The 17,610-nt window shown below is 51.0% G+C and overlaps 1 protein-coding gene across 1 annotated transcript in view; it reads left to right on the forward strand.

Moving 5' to 3' along the window:
* Nucleotides 1–2,422: 2,422 nt before the first annotated feature.
* HIP1 (huntingtin interacting protein 1) overlaps nt 2,423–17,610 on the forward strand; it is a 153,218-nt gene continuing 138,030 nt past the window's right edge. The window contains exon 1 of the mRNA XM_033839212.2: nt 2,423–2,616. Coding sequence (XP_033695103.1) covers nt 2,497–2,616 — 120 coding nt within the window. The 5' untranslated portion in view covers nt 2,423–2,496. The remainder of the gene's footprint in view (nt 2,617–17,610) is intronic.

A 17,610-nucleotide genomic window follows, 5' to 3' on the forward strand; every position in this document is an offset into this window, starting at 1 on the left:
TGAGTGTTTATATGTATGTCAAACCTCATCAGATTGTATACTTTAAATATATGCAGTTTAATATATATTAATTATATCTCATCAAGCTATCAACATGTGTATACGTGGGCTCCAGGAACCCGTAGGAACAGTGTGGTCAGCTTAGGTATCATAAGATATTAAATCAGATCCAAACTAGGTGTGGGGTAGGGCAGATTTCACCAGTTGTGGAGAGGCAGGTAATAAGACAGTTATGATCCCCCTGTGGGTTTCCCAGAGATAGATTCCACGTCTGCAAACGGCATCCCTAGAACGTATAAAACAAGTGGTTTCAACGTTGCTGGGAGAGTTGCTAAGAGCTGAAGGAAGCAGGCAGGGTCCTGTAGTTTACTTCCTGGGGGAGGGTTTCCCTCTACCCTTGGCAAAGGGTTTTGCTGCTGCGGCAAGTGGGAAATCTCATTTTTAACTTACTCTTGAGTTTCACAGTGGAAGGTAACTCGCTTGAATCTTTCTCCACAGGGTGCCTCCAAACCACAGATTCCTGACTCCTACTCTGGTTTATTCTAATAAGAAGTAGGCTGATCCCTTAATCCCTGTTTAAAGGGCCGCTGTTTATTGAAGCCATAAACTCAGGGCAAAGGATCATAAATCACTCTTTAGCTGGGTCCAGAGCAGGAGGTGGGTACAGAACAGAATGGGCTCAGAGAAGTAAAGCTTAGGAAGCTTGTCTGTTTTCTTTGTAGGCAGACTCCTGTGAGCCCCTCCCCACCCCCACCCCATGCTGGGAACCTCCAGCTCCAGCCTCCACTCTTCTCCACTCTGCTCTGAGCCTGCAAGGAGGGGAGGGGGCAGACCTGACCCATCACCCTTAGCCCTCCTGCCTCCAGCTGGGTTTGGCCAGGGGGAGGCACTAGTAGGAAATGAGAGGAGGGGAAAGACAGAGATTGCGGTCTCCCGGTGACTGGTTTTCTACCTTAGGTCACAATTCTTGTCAGGTGCCTCCTCTCCCATGATTGGAGCAAAGAATCCAAAACTAGGTGACAGCTAACCCCATCCCAGAGCAACCCAAGGAGAGCCACTCCTAAGGCCTCCCCTAAGAACACAATCTAAGAAGGCGAAACCAGGGTTCTTGCTATGCAAATGTAGCCTCAACGCAATTCCCCTCCATCACGATGCCACCCTTAAATCCTTCTTCTACAGAAATTCTGGCCCCGACACTCCCTCCCCGCATTCCCTTTGTCCAAACCTATTCACAGAACCTCCCACGGGACCGAACTCTCCGTTCCTCGCTAGTGGAGGCCCTCGTTGTCTCACCTACTGCTGGAGTCTCCGCATTGGTTCCCTCCCTTCCCTCTCGCCCCCATAATCCCGTCCATACAATGCCAGCTGGCAAAGCCTTCAGTAGCTTCCTAGTGCCTACCGAGGCCCACCCCCTCTTCCCCTTCTCTACTGAATGTGCAAATTTTTATCAAAAGCTCTTAGTTTCTTTTTTTTTAAGTAACGGCTTTCTTTGAGTTTCAAAAGCATTTATTTTAAAAACACCAAAATTGGCACTGAACGGAAAACTTTTAACTTTCTTCAGCATCTCCGCTAAGGATCACACTTCCCTCTGCCTGTCGGTACCCTGGCTGACGACTGAGCAGGATGGGAGGGGTGTCCCAGAGCCGGGGATAAATATAAAGTGTCTGAATACGTTCTGGCCAGATCCAGATGATGAGAGGTTTGGAAAGGTGTCGAGAAGTTTCCACTGACCCGACCCAGCCCAGCGCTCCCTGGTCTGAGAACATTACAAAAGGGATGGACAGGGATTCGCGGCAGGGGGAGGATAAGGAAGGAAGCAGAGGGAGCTGGGCGGGAGTCGCTACCCATGGCGGCCAGGTCTGCAACAAGCTGACCCAACCTGCGCAAGCCGGGCCTCGAGGCAGCGCATCTTGGGACTCCGGCCGCCGAGCCGGTCCAACGCGCGCTCTCTCGTCCCCGGCCCGAAAGGAGTAAATAGGCCAGTCCCAAGCGGACCCGGATTCCCTGCGGGCGGTCCGACTCCCCGCCAGCTTGACTCCCGCCCACCAAGCCGGGATCTCGCAGCGGCCCCGACACTGGGAGAGCGCTGGTCGCGGGGAAGACTCGGGCGCCGGCAGAGCAGTGAGAGCGGTGCGCTGGGAGTCGGGGGAGGGGAGGGCGAGGGCAGGTCAGGGCCGCCCCAAGCCCCGCCCCAGGCCCGCCCCCGCCAGGGGAGGTGGGGCCCGGTGACGGACAGGCCTCCGGGCCGGTCACGGCCGGCCTCACCGTCCCTAGGGCCCAGCCGGGTAGGGCGAGTCAAGGGGCTCTGGAGAGGGCGGGGGCGGACGGGGAAGCCTCTGGGCGGGGGCGGGGCCTCAGGAGAGTAGCAGTGCTCTCAGCCAATGGGAGGCGGGAGCCGTACCGTTAGCGCCGGATCCCAGTGGGTAGGGCGGGGCGGGCGGCGCAGAGGGGATCCCGGGGCTGCTGAGGGCCCCTGACTCGGCTCCGCGGGGCGACATGGACCGGATGACTAGCTCCATGAAGCAAGTACCCAACCCCCTGCCAAAGGTGCTGAGCCGACGTGGGGTCGGCGCGGGGATGGAGGCGGCGGAGCGGGAGAGCTTCGAGCGGACTCAGGTGAGGACCGGGGGACCCCGGGTCGCGCATGGCTGGGGCATCCCGAGAGACGCAGTGTCCTGGAGCGGACTTGAAGAGAGTAGGGGTCTTGCAGACCCAGGAAAGGACAGAGCAAGGGGGCCGCGAGAGAGGGCATCTGGTGCGCAGGTCAGGGCGGTCAGGGAAGGTCGGGAACCCCGGGGGCACCCGGCTGGCCTGGGGAAGAGGGCAGGGCGGCTCCGAGGAGCTGACATGATCCGTGCGGCGCGACTGAGGGGAGCCGATCCCTGCGGGGCAAGGCAGGGGTCACAGGGGCGGTGAGAGGGGAAGGAACCCGAAAACGAGCCGAATGGAAGGCTTGCTCCTAGGCTGGGGAAGCTCACTGCGGGGGGGCTACTGAGGGTAGCTGAGGCTACTGAGGGGGCTACTGGAGGCCGAGAGTGGGGCGCTGGGTCGGGGATGTGAAGGGTGGGGAGCCCTTTCCTCCCCTCTCGATCGCTTCAGGGTTGTGCTGACATTCCCCCCACCCCTAGCGCCCCCTTCCTTGTGCCTCTTGCTTGGCTCACACCACCCCCAGCTGTCGGTCTCCGAGGGCCCGGCTGAAGGGGTCTGAGCGGTGAGAAGGAATGTGGGAAATGTGATGTGTGGCCGAGTTTGGAAGATGACTGGGGGCTGGAGGGGGCCGGCCCGGGGGCAGGAATTGAGGCTTTTAGACCAGTGGCCCCATGCCGGTCAAGTTGAGCTGCCCTGGGGTGCCCAGAACCCTGAATTGGGGTTTTGGTTTCATCCCCCAAGATGTGCCTGACAGCTAATAGGCAGACTGCCCCATTTGTCCAGCCTGAGCAGGGCTGGGGGCCAAAATTCCTCACTGTCGTCAACAAAAAGCCACAATCCATTTTTACCTCAGAGTTTTAATGCCTTGTGTATTGATTGGACTGAATAAAGCTGACATGTTTATGGTGTTCATTGGCTCGTTTGTATGCAAAATCCGTTTCCAAGGGCACAGCACCTCTTTGAATCCCAGGGCCAAAGCGGTATGGGCACATTTTTTCTTCACTCTTGCTCTCGGAGTGGAACCTTTGAAGAACCAGTGGGACTTCTACTGCCAGAGGCTGGTTCTCCTGCTGTGTTCTGCTCCCCCCCACCCCCAAATACAGTACCGTGTGAGGGAAGGGCTTTGGGGTTTTAGATACAGATGGTGAGCTCCTGACTGAGTGTTCTATATAGAGAATCTTGTAAAGAATGAAGCTTTTCATCCCAGGGGACTTTCTTCTCTTCTTTTTCCAAGCCCTTCGCAGGTGTGTTTGGGTGATGTAGAGTAGGGAGTGTCCCCTTCCTAGGTCATCATCCTACCCCAGGTGGGATGGGAGAGATGGCTGTTCACTTCTGTCTCCCAGGGCCCAGCTGGGTTTAAGGTTTATTCTCTGACTTTGTGGATTGGACCCCAGAAAAGAAGGAAGCTACCTGTCTGCTGTGGGCATTATGGCTTCAACTAGCTGCCTGGGCACACGAGGCTTCTTGCTCCAGGAAACAGTGTGAATCTTTTTCTTTTTTTTTTTAATGGCAAAGGAAAATGAATGGTAATTCATTCCTTCTAGAGTCTCAAATAAGTAAAAACTGGAGCAATAGAGAAATACACGTAAGACTTTGACCCATTATAGTGATAGAAATTAGGTTTATGAAAGTTTCTCTAGCTATCCAGGGACAGCCCAATAAGAAGAGTCTAGGTCAGTGTTTGCCAGTTCCATTCTATGGAACACTGATAATTGGCCAAATTTGACCTAGTGGCTTGTGTGTGTGTGTGTGTGTGTGCGCGCACACGTGCATGTGTGCACGTGTGTTGTGTGCACACGTGCATGCGTGCACATGTGTGTGTGCATGTGCGCGCGTGTGTGTGTCTGTGTGTGTGTAGTGTGGAGGGGAGGTAGAATGAATCAGGAAAAGAGAGTTTCTCTATTGTTGAAACTATTAGGGGAGTAGGAGAGTGAAGAAAAGGAAAGAGGATAATCCTGAAACCTCACCTTAGTCAAGCTGCAGAAATGTATTTTCTTTAATGACTACCTATGAAATGTATTACGAGATATAAACATGAGTTAGAAAAAAATTGTTTAATGAGTTAAGAAACCATGAGAATTAGCGACGTTAGAATGATAATTGTAACTAATTATTGTGTTTGGCACTGTTCTAAGTACTTTATTATATTTCCTTCTTTAATCTCAGTAAGGTCCTGTGAGGTGGTATCGATAAGGACCTATGAGGTGGGTATCAGCCACATCTTACCTGGATGAAATTGTGTCACAGAGAAGTTAAGTAACTTGCCCAAGGTCACACAGCTGGAATTGATCCCAGCCTTTAACTACTACCTTGTGTGGCCTTAACTACTACCTTGTGTGGCCTCTGAGTACTGGGCAGAACACTGGCATGGGAGCTAGAAGAGGTTGGAGTTTGATTGCCAGGCACGTGAGTGGGTGGTGTGGCCCCAGGCAAGTTGTCTAACCTTTTTTTAAATTTAATTTACTTATTTATTTCTTTATTTTTTGGCTGCATCGGGTCTTAGTTGCATTGGCTGTGATTAACTCTTCAGTAAAAGGGCAGAAGTGTTACTAGTTAATGCAATAATTACTAACAGTGTGTGCTTAAAGTACAGGCCATGGGGGTGGGAAGGGGGTGGCAAGCGGGTGGGAGCCCTCTGAGGTCTGAACCCCACCCTTCAGCCTGAGCTAGCACTTGCTGGGTGGAGAGGAGGGACAGGGCCATTCCAGGAATGGGGAATGGTCTGGAGATGGGTGTGGATGAGACTTATTGGCTGAGTGGAGACAGGAGCAGAACTGGTCCCTTCCACCTCTGAACGCCTCGCACCTGCTACCTGTCCTGTCCCCATTTCTCTGTGACCCTCAGTAAACTGTGAGCGTCCTGAGGGCGGGACTGTGTCTTGTTGCTCTTGCCTCTGTCCTCACATGCCTGAGGTTCATGTGAGTGGTGAAGTGGCTGTAGTCAAGGGTACAGAGTGACTGGTTGGTCCCACAGGGAGGCCTGGCCTGGATGGGGAACTCGGCTCTGGGCTGCAGGGAACATCTGTAATTACTTGATGTTCTTTGCTAGTGGCCCCAAGTTCCCTCCTGGTCCTGCCTTGTCTCTGCAGTCTCAGTCAGGAGCCCTGCCCCAGGCCTATCAGGGGACTCTGATTTCTCTGCCTTCCTTCCGGTCAGACCCGTTCCCCAGCTGCCTGTGCCCTCAGACCCGCCTTGTTTCCCCACCACTGCCAGCCTCTTCTGGGAAGCCTTCCCTCCTCGACCCTCCTGGGATCATCCTCACACTTCACGTGGCCAGTGTCCCTGCCAGAGTGGGGACCCCTGCCCTGCCTGCCTCAGTCCCCATCTGCAACCAGACCCCTGGTGTGTCTCCCACCCAGCCCATCACAAGCAACCTTCAGTCTCTAGGGAAATAAAAAGTAGTTCCCGCCCTCAAAAAAGCTGCAGTAATAATGATACGTTGCCTGGAGTACTTTACAGTTTATAAAGCAGGTTTTAGCCATCCTTGGGGTCACACTGTGGTTCGGTGTTATCACCCTCATTTTATGGATGAGAGCTTGGTAACTTGCCCAGGGCCGCTGGTCGGTGAGAGAAAGGGTCAGGATTCAAACCCAGGACTCTGGGTTCCAGGTCTCAGGCCCACCACACTGTCCTCAAGTCGGGCAAGAGGGCGATTCTGGAATGAATCTGGAGGGTTGCCACTCACAAACAAAATACCCTGTCTGTATTTACTTATCTGGAAAATGGTTTTCTGTATGGTTTACTTGTTTTTTTCCACATCCATTTAGAGAGTACATACCATGAAGGGAACTCAGAGATGAGTAATGTAAAGAGAGTGGCCCCAGAGGAGCTCATGAGTCAGCAGGGAGGTGGACCGGCCACTGCGGGCCTTCTCTGCAAGGGGGACAGAGGACCCGTGGCACCGGCATCACTGGAGCCATTAGCAAGGCAGGACCTGCTGCATCAGAGCCTGCATTTCAATGAGACACGGAAGTTTGAGCAGCTCTGCTCTGTGGCAGGTGAATGCTGGGATCAGAGGAGAGGATGGGGCTCTGGAAACACAGGGGAAGGAACAAATCGTTAGTCACAATCTCTTGGATGGAGCCCACGATAGAGTAAAGGAGCCTAACCAGTCATACACTGGGAAGAGCCAGGAACAGAAACAAATATTTATGCAGGGCTTGCTGGGTCCTAGGAACATGCTAGGGGATTTATAGCCTTTAACCTATTTAACAGCTCAGGCTCAGAGAGGCCAAGTGACTTTTCCAAGGCCACATAGCAAGTAGACAGACAAGCCAGGGCTTCAAAATCAGATGACAAGTCCTCTTCTCCACGTTTAAGTCAGGGGTGTTTCTGCCATCTCGTTCATGATCATCAGAAGTTGTTCAACCTTCGATTAACCAGCTGAAAAGTTGTAGGGTTGGGCTAGAGGAATCAGTGGATCCCAACCCTGGCTACACAGGAATGGTTTCTAACATAAAAGGTGCTGTACCCCTCCTGTCCCCTGCTTGCTCCCTTAGTTGGTATTGAAAACTAGAAAGGATGCCGAGAGCTTTCTTTGGTTTTTCTGTGGTTCTGTCCTCTTCTGGTTTCCTCCCACCGATACTAATGAGAAAAGCCTGCACTTATCACACTTACTCTTGTGCAAGTGTAAGGGCCTTGCACAAATCTCCCCTTTCAAGTCTTATAAGAAACTTACAAATAGGGTTATAAACCCTATTTTACAGATGAGGCAATTGAGGCTGAGAGGGGTTAATAACCAGCTCAAGGTTCTGAAGTAAGTGACAGCTGGGACTCAAACCCAGGAAAACTGGCCCCGATTGCCATCCCTGTGGCACTGCCTGGCCCCCTCCAGCTCTCATCCTCCTTCCTCCCCTAACACTTGGGGTCCCCAAGGCTCTGTCCTCACCCCACTTCTCTTTTTCCTCCTGTCCACTTCCTCTGCCCTCACTTCCATCTAATGGTTTCTGTTCTCACCTCAGTGACGCCGACTCTCTGACTTCCTGGCCTGTGTGACCACTTCCCATTGGATATCTGCCCCCTGATAAACCACACATGCCCCAAACTCTGCTTGGGCCTCCCCAGCCTGTGAACGCCTGTGCCTGGTCCCCGTTAGTCCCATCATCTCCTGGGCATCAGCTCTGAGCCCTCCCCGCCTCTTGCCCTCACAGCCACACTCTATTCTGTGATGTTTCTCTTGTCCTTCCCTCCTTTGCTTCTCACTGTCGCTGCCCTTATTTCCTCCTTTGCCTGCATTGTTGTAATTCCATCCTCCCCGCCTCCCAAAGCGTCTGATGCCAGATGGATTGTCTCTAAAGCCCAGCACTGCCCATTTTCCAGGAACCTTTGCTGGCTGCACAGAGACCCCACATGATGTGGCACCATCAGGGTCCCTAGTCCCTGTCGTTTGCAGGCCTTAACTTACAGGGCATCCCTCCACCAGGCAGCCCCTGCAGTCTGATTCAGGTGAGCAGGGTCCCTTAGCTACTCTATGTCCCTCCCATTCATCCACGTGCACATCTTGGCTTCCCTTCCAGACTGGAAGGTCTTGAGGGCAGGGTCTGGGTTTCAGTGCCCAGTGGGCCCTTGCATGAGGCAGGCACTGGGGCCTGTTTGCCAAACATGTGAACATACAACAGTCGGAGGATCTACAGCAGCCTGGGGGCCGCAGGCAGACCTCCACTTGCAGAGTGCTTCTCCTTTGCACATTTTGGAGATTCTCCCTCTGTCTCCTTTGATTTCCCCAATGAGCATATCTCACTAAGTGCCTGCCCTGTGTGCCAGGCCTGGGCACCCAGGGTACCATGGAAGTACATGGCCCACTAGGTTGGAGACTTCACTTAGGAAAGAGCCTGCAGGGGCTGGAAACAGAATTAGGGCTCAAGGTTGACAGTTTGAATTTCCATCAAGTTCAGGACACTTGATAAACATTCCCGAACTATGGTCTTGGACTTCCCAGGGCTTCATTCTGCTTCAGGTCAGATCTTTCTGAGCTAGAAGAGGTTACAGGGAAGGGAGAGAAACTGGCCTAGTGTCCCGGGCACCTGGACGTGGCTGATGGCAGTGGCCTGCGTGCAGGTGCTGTAGTTTGCAGCAGGGCATAAGGGATGTTAGGATGAGTGCAGAGACAGGAAATCTGTCTCTGGCTCTGCCCCTGCATCTCTCATTTCAAAATGAGGAGGCTGGAAGAGATTTCTGAGGGTCCTTCCAGCTCTCAAATATTTCAGCTTATAAAACTCCTGTAAGCAGCCTTTGCCATTAGAATAAGGACACACATTTCTTCTGAGCTCTCAACTGCTCTCTTGAAAGGGGTTTCCAGTTGCCCCCTGTATGTGGAATGGGGCCCAGGTACCAGTGACGTGGGGCTCATGAAAGGATGCTAGTGCACCTTGGGAAGGGATAGGGTGTGTCCGTGTGGTCCAAGAGAGCAGATTCCCAGCCCCACTTGAGCACTGAAAGGGTTCCTTGCTTGTGAGGCACTGGTGAGGCCTGTTTTACGCTCCCCATGCGTGGGCCCACTTATTCCACTACCTCGGGACAAAGTGTGGGAGTGACCTGGGCGGGGTGTAGGGCACAGCTTGGTGCAGTGGTGCCACAGGCCAGCGGCCATGCCTTCTCCTGCATCCAGAAGGGTTGATGTCCTGGAGAGATGCCCACCTAGGAGAGGGAAGTAGTCAGCCCCACCTCCTGGCAGGGTGGGGAGTGCTTCCTGTTTTCCTGCCTGGGCAGGCAGGGAGGAGCCCTGTTCCAGGCTGTGGGCAGTACAGTCTGACACTGCGGGGAGAGAGCTGGGGATTAAAGGTTCCTCTGGCTTAGCCCACAGGAAAGAGAGAAGGGATCTTCTTGGATCTGAAAGGTGGCTGCTGCCACCTCTGCTGTTAGTGCTGGGACACAGCTCAGGAAGCTGGTCGGGCAGTTCAGGAAGCCAGTGTGGCCAGTTGCTTCTGATTTAACTACAGCTACCACCATGTGCAGTTTTTAAAGTACGTTTACACATAACCTCTTTCCAGCCACAGAACAACCGTGCAGGAGGTAATTTTGGTCAGTTCTCAAGTGTGGATACTGAGGCCCAGAGAGCTCTGTGACTTGCCTAAGAGCACTCAGGAAGTGGCCCGAGGAGCTGAGACTTGAACCTGGTGGGTCTGATCTCAAATTGTACACTTTCCTTTCCATACTTCCCTCTAAAACTGAAGCCTGGCCTGGGGCTGGTAACTTAGAAAAGGTACAGAGATTTCTTTTTTTTTCCCCCTAGGTCTTTTCCAAATTGACTTATTTGGACATTTGAAATTCCTCCCAGAAGATTTTTAGCAACACACGTAACTACCGAAGGACCTTTATCCAGAATATGTAAAAAAAACTTAAAAGAAAAAAAAAAAAGGACAACCTAATAGAAAAACAGGCAGGAGGTACTTCACAAAAGAGGATAAGCAAATGGCCAGTAACCATATGAAAAAGTGTGCAACTTCGTTATAAATCAAGGAAGTGAAAATTGAAATTACAGTGAGATGCAGGATGGCTGAAATAAAAATGAAAAAAAAATTGACAGTGCCAAGTGTTGGCAAGCATGTGAAGCAGTGAAAGCACTCATGCACTGCTGAGGGGGGTGTACACTGGTGCAACTGCATTGGAAAACAGCCTGGTATTATCCCAAAATTGAAGATAAGCACACTTAGTAACCCAGCAAGTCCACAGCGAGCTATATACCCAACAGAAATGCATGCACATGCACCAAAAGATATTTAGAAGACTATCCATAATCATGTCTAATAATAACCCCAAACTGTAAACAGTCCAAAAGCCCATCAGCAGTAGATGGATAAATAAATTGTGATCTGGTTTCTCATTGGGATACTATACAGCAGTGAAGATGAACAAACTGTGGTTTCTCTCAACAACACGGGTGACTCTTGCAAACATAACGTTGAGGGGAAAAATGGCAGACCCCAAAGGACAACTCTGAAGGCTTCCATTTATATTAAGTTCAAAAAACAGGCAAAGCAAAACTGGGATTTAGGGGTGCTTGCTTAGATGGTAAAACTGAAAAGAAAAAAAAGGGAGTGATTATTATAAAAGTCCAGATAAAGGTCATCCCTGGGTGCAGGAGAGGTTACTGATGGGTAGGATGTTCAGAACAGGGGAGCTTCTGAGGTCCTGCCATCCATCTGTTTATTGGCCTGGGTGGTGGTTTATGATAATTCATTAAGCTTTCCATTTTTGCTTCATGCAGTTTTCTCTATTTATATATTTCAGAATACAAAGGATTATAAAAAGGCTCCTCCCAGGGAGTAGGAGACGGTCTTAAGGAGGCTAAATAAGAACCTGCCATTTAGATATCCACCCACCCTTTGAGGTCTTTCTCAAACACAGCCTCCCCCGTGAAAGCACTTCTGAGGCTGCCCTAGAACTGGGAAATGTTTGATATATGAATCACGCATATACAAGCAGCACACCCTGAGCCCTGCTGTAACACGTAGCCGGGAAGTTGACACCTATCATTAGCCCACACTTAGCATGGTGCCCTTGGCTCCCGTTCATGTGTGTCTTGTGCCTACCTTCCTTCGTGGCAGACGGGCCCTCATTTCTTTTTCTTTTTTTTTTTTAAATTTATTTATTTATTTTTGGCTGCGTTGGATCTTCGTTGCTGCGCACGGGCTTTCTCTAGTTGCGGCGACTGGGGGCTACTCTTCGTTGCGGTGCGCAGGCTTCTCATTGTGGTGGCTTCTCTTGTTGTGGAGCACGGGCTCTAGAGCGCAGGCTCAGTAGTTGTGGCTCACAGGCTTAGTTGCTCCGCAGCATTTGGGATCTTCCCGGACCAGGGCTCAAACCCATGTCCCCTGCATTGGCAGGCGGATTCTTAACCGCTGCGCCACCAGGGAAGTCCCGCGCCCTTATTTCTCACTCATCTTTTGGTGAGTTGCCCCAGTGTCTAGCAGAGGGCTTTACACCAGCCAAAGCTCAGGATGTCTGTTAAATACGAAATAAATTAGGCGGTGAGAAGTTCTCAAAGGAGAGAACGAGAGAAGAAAGCGTGCCTCTAGGCTCAAAAGAAGCACATTTGAATAAACCAAAGACCCAGGTGATAGGCTTCTGAAACACAGAACCTCGGGCTTGGCTCCTGTTCCAAAGCTTGAGATCAAGCCAGACACGGTGAGCCACTGTGAGAATCTGGGAGCCTGGAGGATGTCACCTGGGAACATGGCAGAAACGCTGACCTTCTAACAGTGGTTCTTTGAGGTCTCCGTCTGGCTGTGTGGTCCCTGGGGCCAGCCCATGGTGACAGTTCTTAGGCTAGACAGTTCCTGTGTGTGTTATTATGTCTTACTAGGCTGTCACGTGTCCCCTCTCCCACACTGGCCTGGAAGCAAATACCTTCTCTGTTCGGTTTTCCTTGGATCTGGCTTAACTATTGCTATATTCTTCCCTCCCATTTTCCATAATCCTTCAGAAAGACATAGGCATGAGCTCTGTGGTTTCCTCTCCGAGCAAGATCCAGATCAGCTTCCCTTGGAGTCACAGGTCATCCCAGGGCTCCACCTCTCTGGGCTTGGCACGTGGTAGAAATTCAAAAAATATATATGTTGAGTGCCTTTTCTTTGTCAGCTCAAGTTCCTGGCGCAGTGTCTGGCCCCGAGTGACTCTTGATAAGGGTTCGTGGAATGAAGGATAAAATATTTTGGGTGAAGGACTGAATGGGCATCAACCATTTTTGGTCCCAGTTCTAAAATATGAACCCTGATTTGCGAACCCTGAATCTGGGGTCACATGAGCACAATTGGAGCCACCAAGAGGGACCCTGAAGACACCGTCTCTCTGATGTAACTGTGGGTGGTCCTTGGGGACTTCCTATTGAACGTCAACTCCCTGACTCATGCTGGGCAGTGACTTGCGAGCTCCTGCTTCCCTTGAGACCCTTATTCCAGGATGGGATCTCCCTGTACAGCCAAGGCCTTGTTACTGTTGATAAGAAAAATCCGACTCAAAAAAGAAAAAAAAAGAAAAAGAAAAACCCAACCCACCTAAACTTTGTCTCCATCTCCTGCCACAGACTTACTCATTCTCCTTTGTTCACAGCTTCAGAGAATCTCAGTTTATAAACCATCTCGGGCCATTCCACCTGAAGTTCTGCCAGTCACCCTAGGAGACCCCGCTGTTCTGCACCCCTGCAGCTAGTCACAGAGGCCTGTTGTTCCTGACTCCTTTACTGCGCGCCGTATCGCCCCAACTTCTCCACCACCGCCTCCGCCTTCTCCACCTTAGTTCAGGTCTTCATCTCAAGCCCGAGCTATTTATTGCATGGCCCACCCGGCCCTCCTGCCCTCCAGTCTCGACCCTCATGAGATCTACCCTCTCCTTGGCCGTCAGAGTTTGGTTTTAAGAGGTCCAACTGTTTGTATCACTCCAGGTTTTAACAACCTCTGTTTGTTATGCGTTACTCTAAGCTGAAACCCAAGCTCGTTGTCACAGCACACAGCCCACAGCCCAGCTTGGCCAGCCTTAATGTTAGCACCCGCAGCCCTACCAAGCGCCTTAGCACTTTCCCAGCACAGCCCACGGCTGCTTCACTCCTGGGTTTGTCCAGGTGGCAGCATTCTCGTCTGCCTAGAACGCCACTCCCACTTCATCCACCTGCCAAACTCTTCATCCGTTAAGTCCCACGCTCGATGGCCCCTCCTCTGGGAAGTCTCCCTCCACCCCCACCCAGGCAGATTTACTGACTGCTGTTTCTGTGTGTTCTGTGCTACCGTGTTTATCTGGGAGTCTGTCCCACACTGGACCGTGAGCTTCCTTATAGCTTAGCCTGCTCTGTAGGCCTCCCCACCCTGAGCAAAGGGCTCAGTGCCCAGTAGGACCTCAGGAGATGTTTGTCAGATGAACTAATGATGCATCTTAAGGACCTAATTGTATTTGATTGTTGCGGTAACGGAAAAGGGAGTGGGCCCAGTTCCCACCCCAAGGCAGATGCTTAACACCGAGGTGAACTCATCTGATCTGTGTCACATTGGACTGAAACGAAAGTTTTGGCAACACTGGTGGGTTCAAGGTGAGCGTGTTTTAGGAGTGGAGAATTCAGTGGGAGGGACAGATTTACAGAGGTGGCTTCCGTGTGCAGGTACGGTACACCTAGAGCCAGCGGATTAGGGGCCTGATTTATGTTCTGTCAGTGGACTGCTAGGTGTTCTTTCTGCAGCTCAGAAATGTGAAGTGAAATGTGGTAGGTAGAATAACGTCTCCACCATCAACATATCCACCTGTGACTATGTTCTGTTACCTGGCGAAAGGGACTATGCAGATGTAATGAAGGACCTCAAGATACGAAGAGGAGCCTGGAGTATCCAGGTGGGCCCAGTCTAATCACACATGCCCTTAAAAGCAGAGAATCTTCTCTGGCTGCCAAGCAGAAGAGAGACATGGCAGAAGGGGAAGTCAGAGGGATTCCAAGTGAGAGAAGGATTCAATGTGCCATTGCTGGCTCTGAGATGGAGGGGCTGACGTGCAGGGACCCAAGGGAAGCCTCCAGAAGCTCAGAGTGGCCCCTGGCTGACAACCAGCAAGGACATGGGGACCTCGGGTCTCGAATAGCAAGGAATTGAATTCTACCAACAACTGGAGTGAGCTTTAAAGCGAATTTTCCCCAGAGCTTCCAGTAAGGAATGCAGCCTGCTGACACCTTGATTTTAGCCCAGTGAGACCTTGTTGGACTTCTGACCTATGGAACTGTGAGATGGTGAATGGGTGGTGTTTTAAGCTGCTAAGTTTGTGATAATTTGTTAAGCAGTGGTAAAAGCTAATACAGGATGGTAACAGGTAACGCACGCTCCAGGGCAAGAAGCCCAGTGGAGGCCAGGCCTCGCTGCACAGACAGGCCATGCTTTAAACCTAGAGGAACACTTGTTATTTCATCCATGCTTGTTGTGGCCATAGATAGAACAATGGATTTCCACGCTTGGCACTTATTCACAGGTGTTTTATCCTGGAAAAAACAATTCAGCAGCCTGTTCGAAACATTCTTTCCTGTTGGGCCATGGAGTTCTCTGGTGCAATTCCAAGTTCGAGGATCATAGATGTAAGTTACTTAGCCTTAAAAAAAAATTTTTTTTGATCAAGTGCTGTGCTGTCTATTAAAAAAAAAAAAGGCAGGTGGGAAATCCCAGTGTTACCATAGGATCCTGATGGTGTCTTTGCTTGAGGGAACTGACTTAAAGGCAGGAAGCACAGGTGGGAATAAATGAAGGGCTTCCCTCAGGGTGGGCCTGCTGTGTCCTGAGACTTACTCAGGTTCGCTGGTGGTCTGGAATGTTCCCGTATCCTTGGGCTTAGCTGCAGAGCAGCCAGGAGGTCCTGGAACTCTGGATTAAGAATTGGGAAGCCTGGCCTCTCCTGGCTGTGGTTCTCTCTGTTCTGCCATGTTCCCTACCCTCTATAGGTCTGTGAAGTGAGGGGGTTGGATAAGATTGCCCCAAAGGCTTAGGAGATTGGGATTCCTTGCAAGTGTAGTTACTGAAGCAACAGCCCTGTCAGAATTGACTGCCTTCTAACAACACCTGGCCATTGTTACCCCAGATTCTGGTTCTCAGCTTCAGACACTGAATTCTGTTTGGCTTTCCCCTCTGTGTGAGACCTTTCCTCCTGGATAACCCTAGCTGCACTTAGTTTCTATGGGTAACTTCTTCTGCGTTGGTCAGATGGACCTGTCCCCCCACCAAAAGAACTGGCCTCCCAAAGTCACTCAGCAAACACCCAGTGAGAAGCCCTTTGCAGTTGGTCACTTCTTCCCAGGCACCATCTTCTGTCTTCTGCTTAGAACTGCCAGGTACGTCTGCCCAGGCTGAGCACTGCACAACTTTGGAAGTGTCTTTTGAATTTCACCTTCCCAGTGGTAGCCCATCAGGCCTAACTTTGTAGCATAAATTTTTTTTCCAGAAAAACTCTTTGACACTGAATCAGAGGCCACATGGAGTGTCTGTCATGATGCCATTGCAGTGAACCTGAGGCCCGACCTATCAAATCTATTTGATTTAGAGAATGTTAGAGCCAGAAGGGATGTGCGAGATTCAAGCTAGCAGCTACAGATGTGTTTCTTTAAATTTTACAAATAAACCTGAAACCCGTGGCCAGGGCATAAACACTGATTTTCCACAGTCTCCACCATTCCCTGTTGTCTTCTGCCAGCCTGCTTCATGCTTTGACCTTACCTCCCTGGTTCCTGTTGTTATCTAGATATGGCCTCTGATTCAATCCTGTTTCCTAAAGGGAAATGAAGATTAGAAAAGAAAAATAGGGTCCATACTGCAAGTCAGTGCCCAAATTTGAGGCAGACCCAGTTGTGTCTGGGTCTGGGTTGTGCCCCAAGACTCCGTAGATGTGATGAGCATGGGCTTTAGAGCCAGACGGTTTACCTGCCTGGGGTCCCAGGCAGCCCGCTTTACAGAGATGCTGGTGGGCATAGGTTAATCTGGATCAATGAAGTAGAAATTTGTTGAAAGAGCATCTACAGTAATAAAAATACCTACCTCATAGGGCTGTTGAAAGGATCAAATGACATAATAAATAAAAGATGCTAAATGCGTTGCCTTCCACGTGGTGAGCACTTGGAAATATCAGCTCTTATAACTATTCTCTTACTTGTACTTAGTAACGTCTGAGTTTGGGGGTTAGTGCACTGTTTGGCACAGGGTGTAGGCACATGGCTGTTGGATAAGTAAACGGATGGGTCTTGGTCTGGTTTGTCTGCTCCCTGATGAAGCCCGGGTTGAGGCTCATCTAGACGAGGACCTACACAGGGAAGTCCCCGGGTTTTCAGGGGCGCCGTTTCAGAGGGTGGTGTGCAGAACCACAGGAGGAATTACCCGGAGATCTCAGGAGGTGTTTTCCTGCACCATGACCTGAACACATCGGCCTGCCTTTGCACAGGATCTCGGGTGAACCGCCTGCTTGGAGGAATCTGCATTTCTGGTTCTAAGGCCTCAGGAAAGACATTGAGGCACAAAGCTGGCTCAGAGGTGACAGTTAGGTGACAGAGGGCATGCAGTGAGAACTGCCCAGTCTGGAAAGACAGAGGCTGAAGCAAGGATGCAGACCGGAGAGAGCCCAGGCCCCCAGGGCAGGGCATGGGGTTTGGGTCGAGGCTCTACCCATGACTAGTTGTGTGCTTTTATTTTCCTTAAAGGTATACACGTACAGGAGGTAAGAGTCAGTTCCACAGGCTTGTTACCAAAACCCAGCGGTCTCCTGGCCCAGTTCCTTCTCCCTCCCCAACTATTTCCTGCTTAAACTGCGTTCATTATAGCCATTAGCATGAACCTGCCATTACATAAGAGAAAGATCTCGCTTTCATTAATATAGGTGCCTTCCATCCCCTGACACTTTCCCTTCATTATCCCCCCAGAGTTTTAAATCTGTATTCAGTGTCAACTTTATCATGACCCTGTCCATGCTAGGGACAGCTGAGCCCCTCCTATATATATATTTTTTTAATTAATTAATTAATTTTTATATTTGGCTACATTGGGTCTTTGTTGCTGCGCGAAGGCTTTCTCTAGTTGCGGCAAGCAGGGGCTACTCTTCGTTGCGGTACGCGGGCTTCTCATTGCAGTGGCTTCTCTTTGTTGCAGAGCACGGGCTCTAGGCATGCGGGCTTCAGTAGTTGTGGCATGCGGGCTCAGTAGTTGTGGTGCACGGGCTTAGTTGCTCCGCAGCATGTGGGATCTTCCCAGACCAGGGGTCGAACCCATGTCCCGTGCGCTGGCAGGCAGATTCTTAACCACTGCGCCACCCGGGAAGCCCCCCCCCCCCCCCATATTTTGATATACATTCCTGCATGCATTTTTGTTATTCTTTGTTTGCTTGGGCTCATCACTGATTTATCTAGGACCATCCCTCCAGTGTGTCAATTGCCACCTACTTAATACGGTACGTATTGTCAGTTTCATCATCCTAGGGTCAAGTGAGAATGCGGATGGGCAGGGGCTTGGTAAGGAGTCAG

Source organism: Tursiops truncatus, chromosome 15 (assembly GCF_011762595.2).
Source record: "Tursiops truncatus isolate mTurTru1 chromosome 15, mTurTru1.mat.Y, whole genome shotgun sequence".
Lineage (NCBI taxonomy): Eukaryota > Metazoa > Chordata > Mammalia > Artiodactyla > Delphinidae > Tursiops > Tursiops truncatus.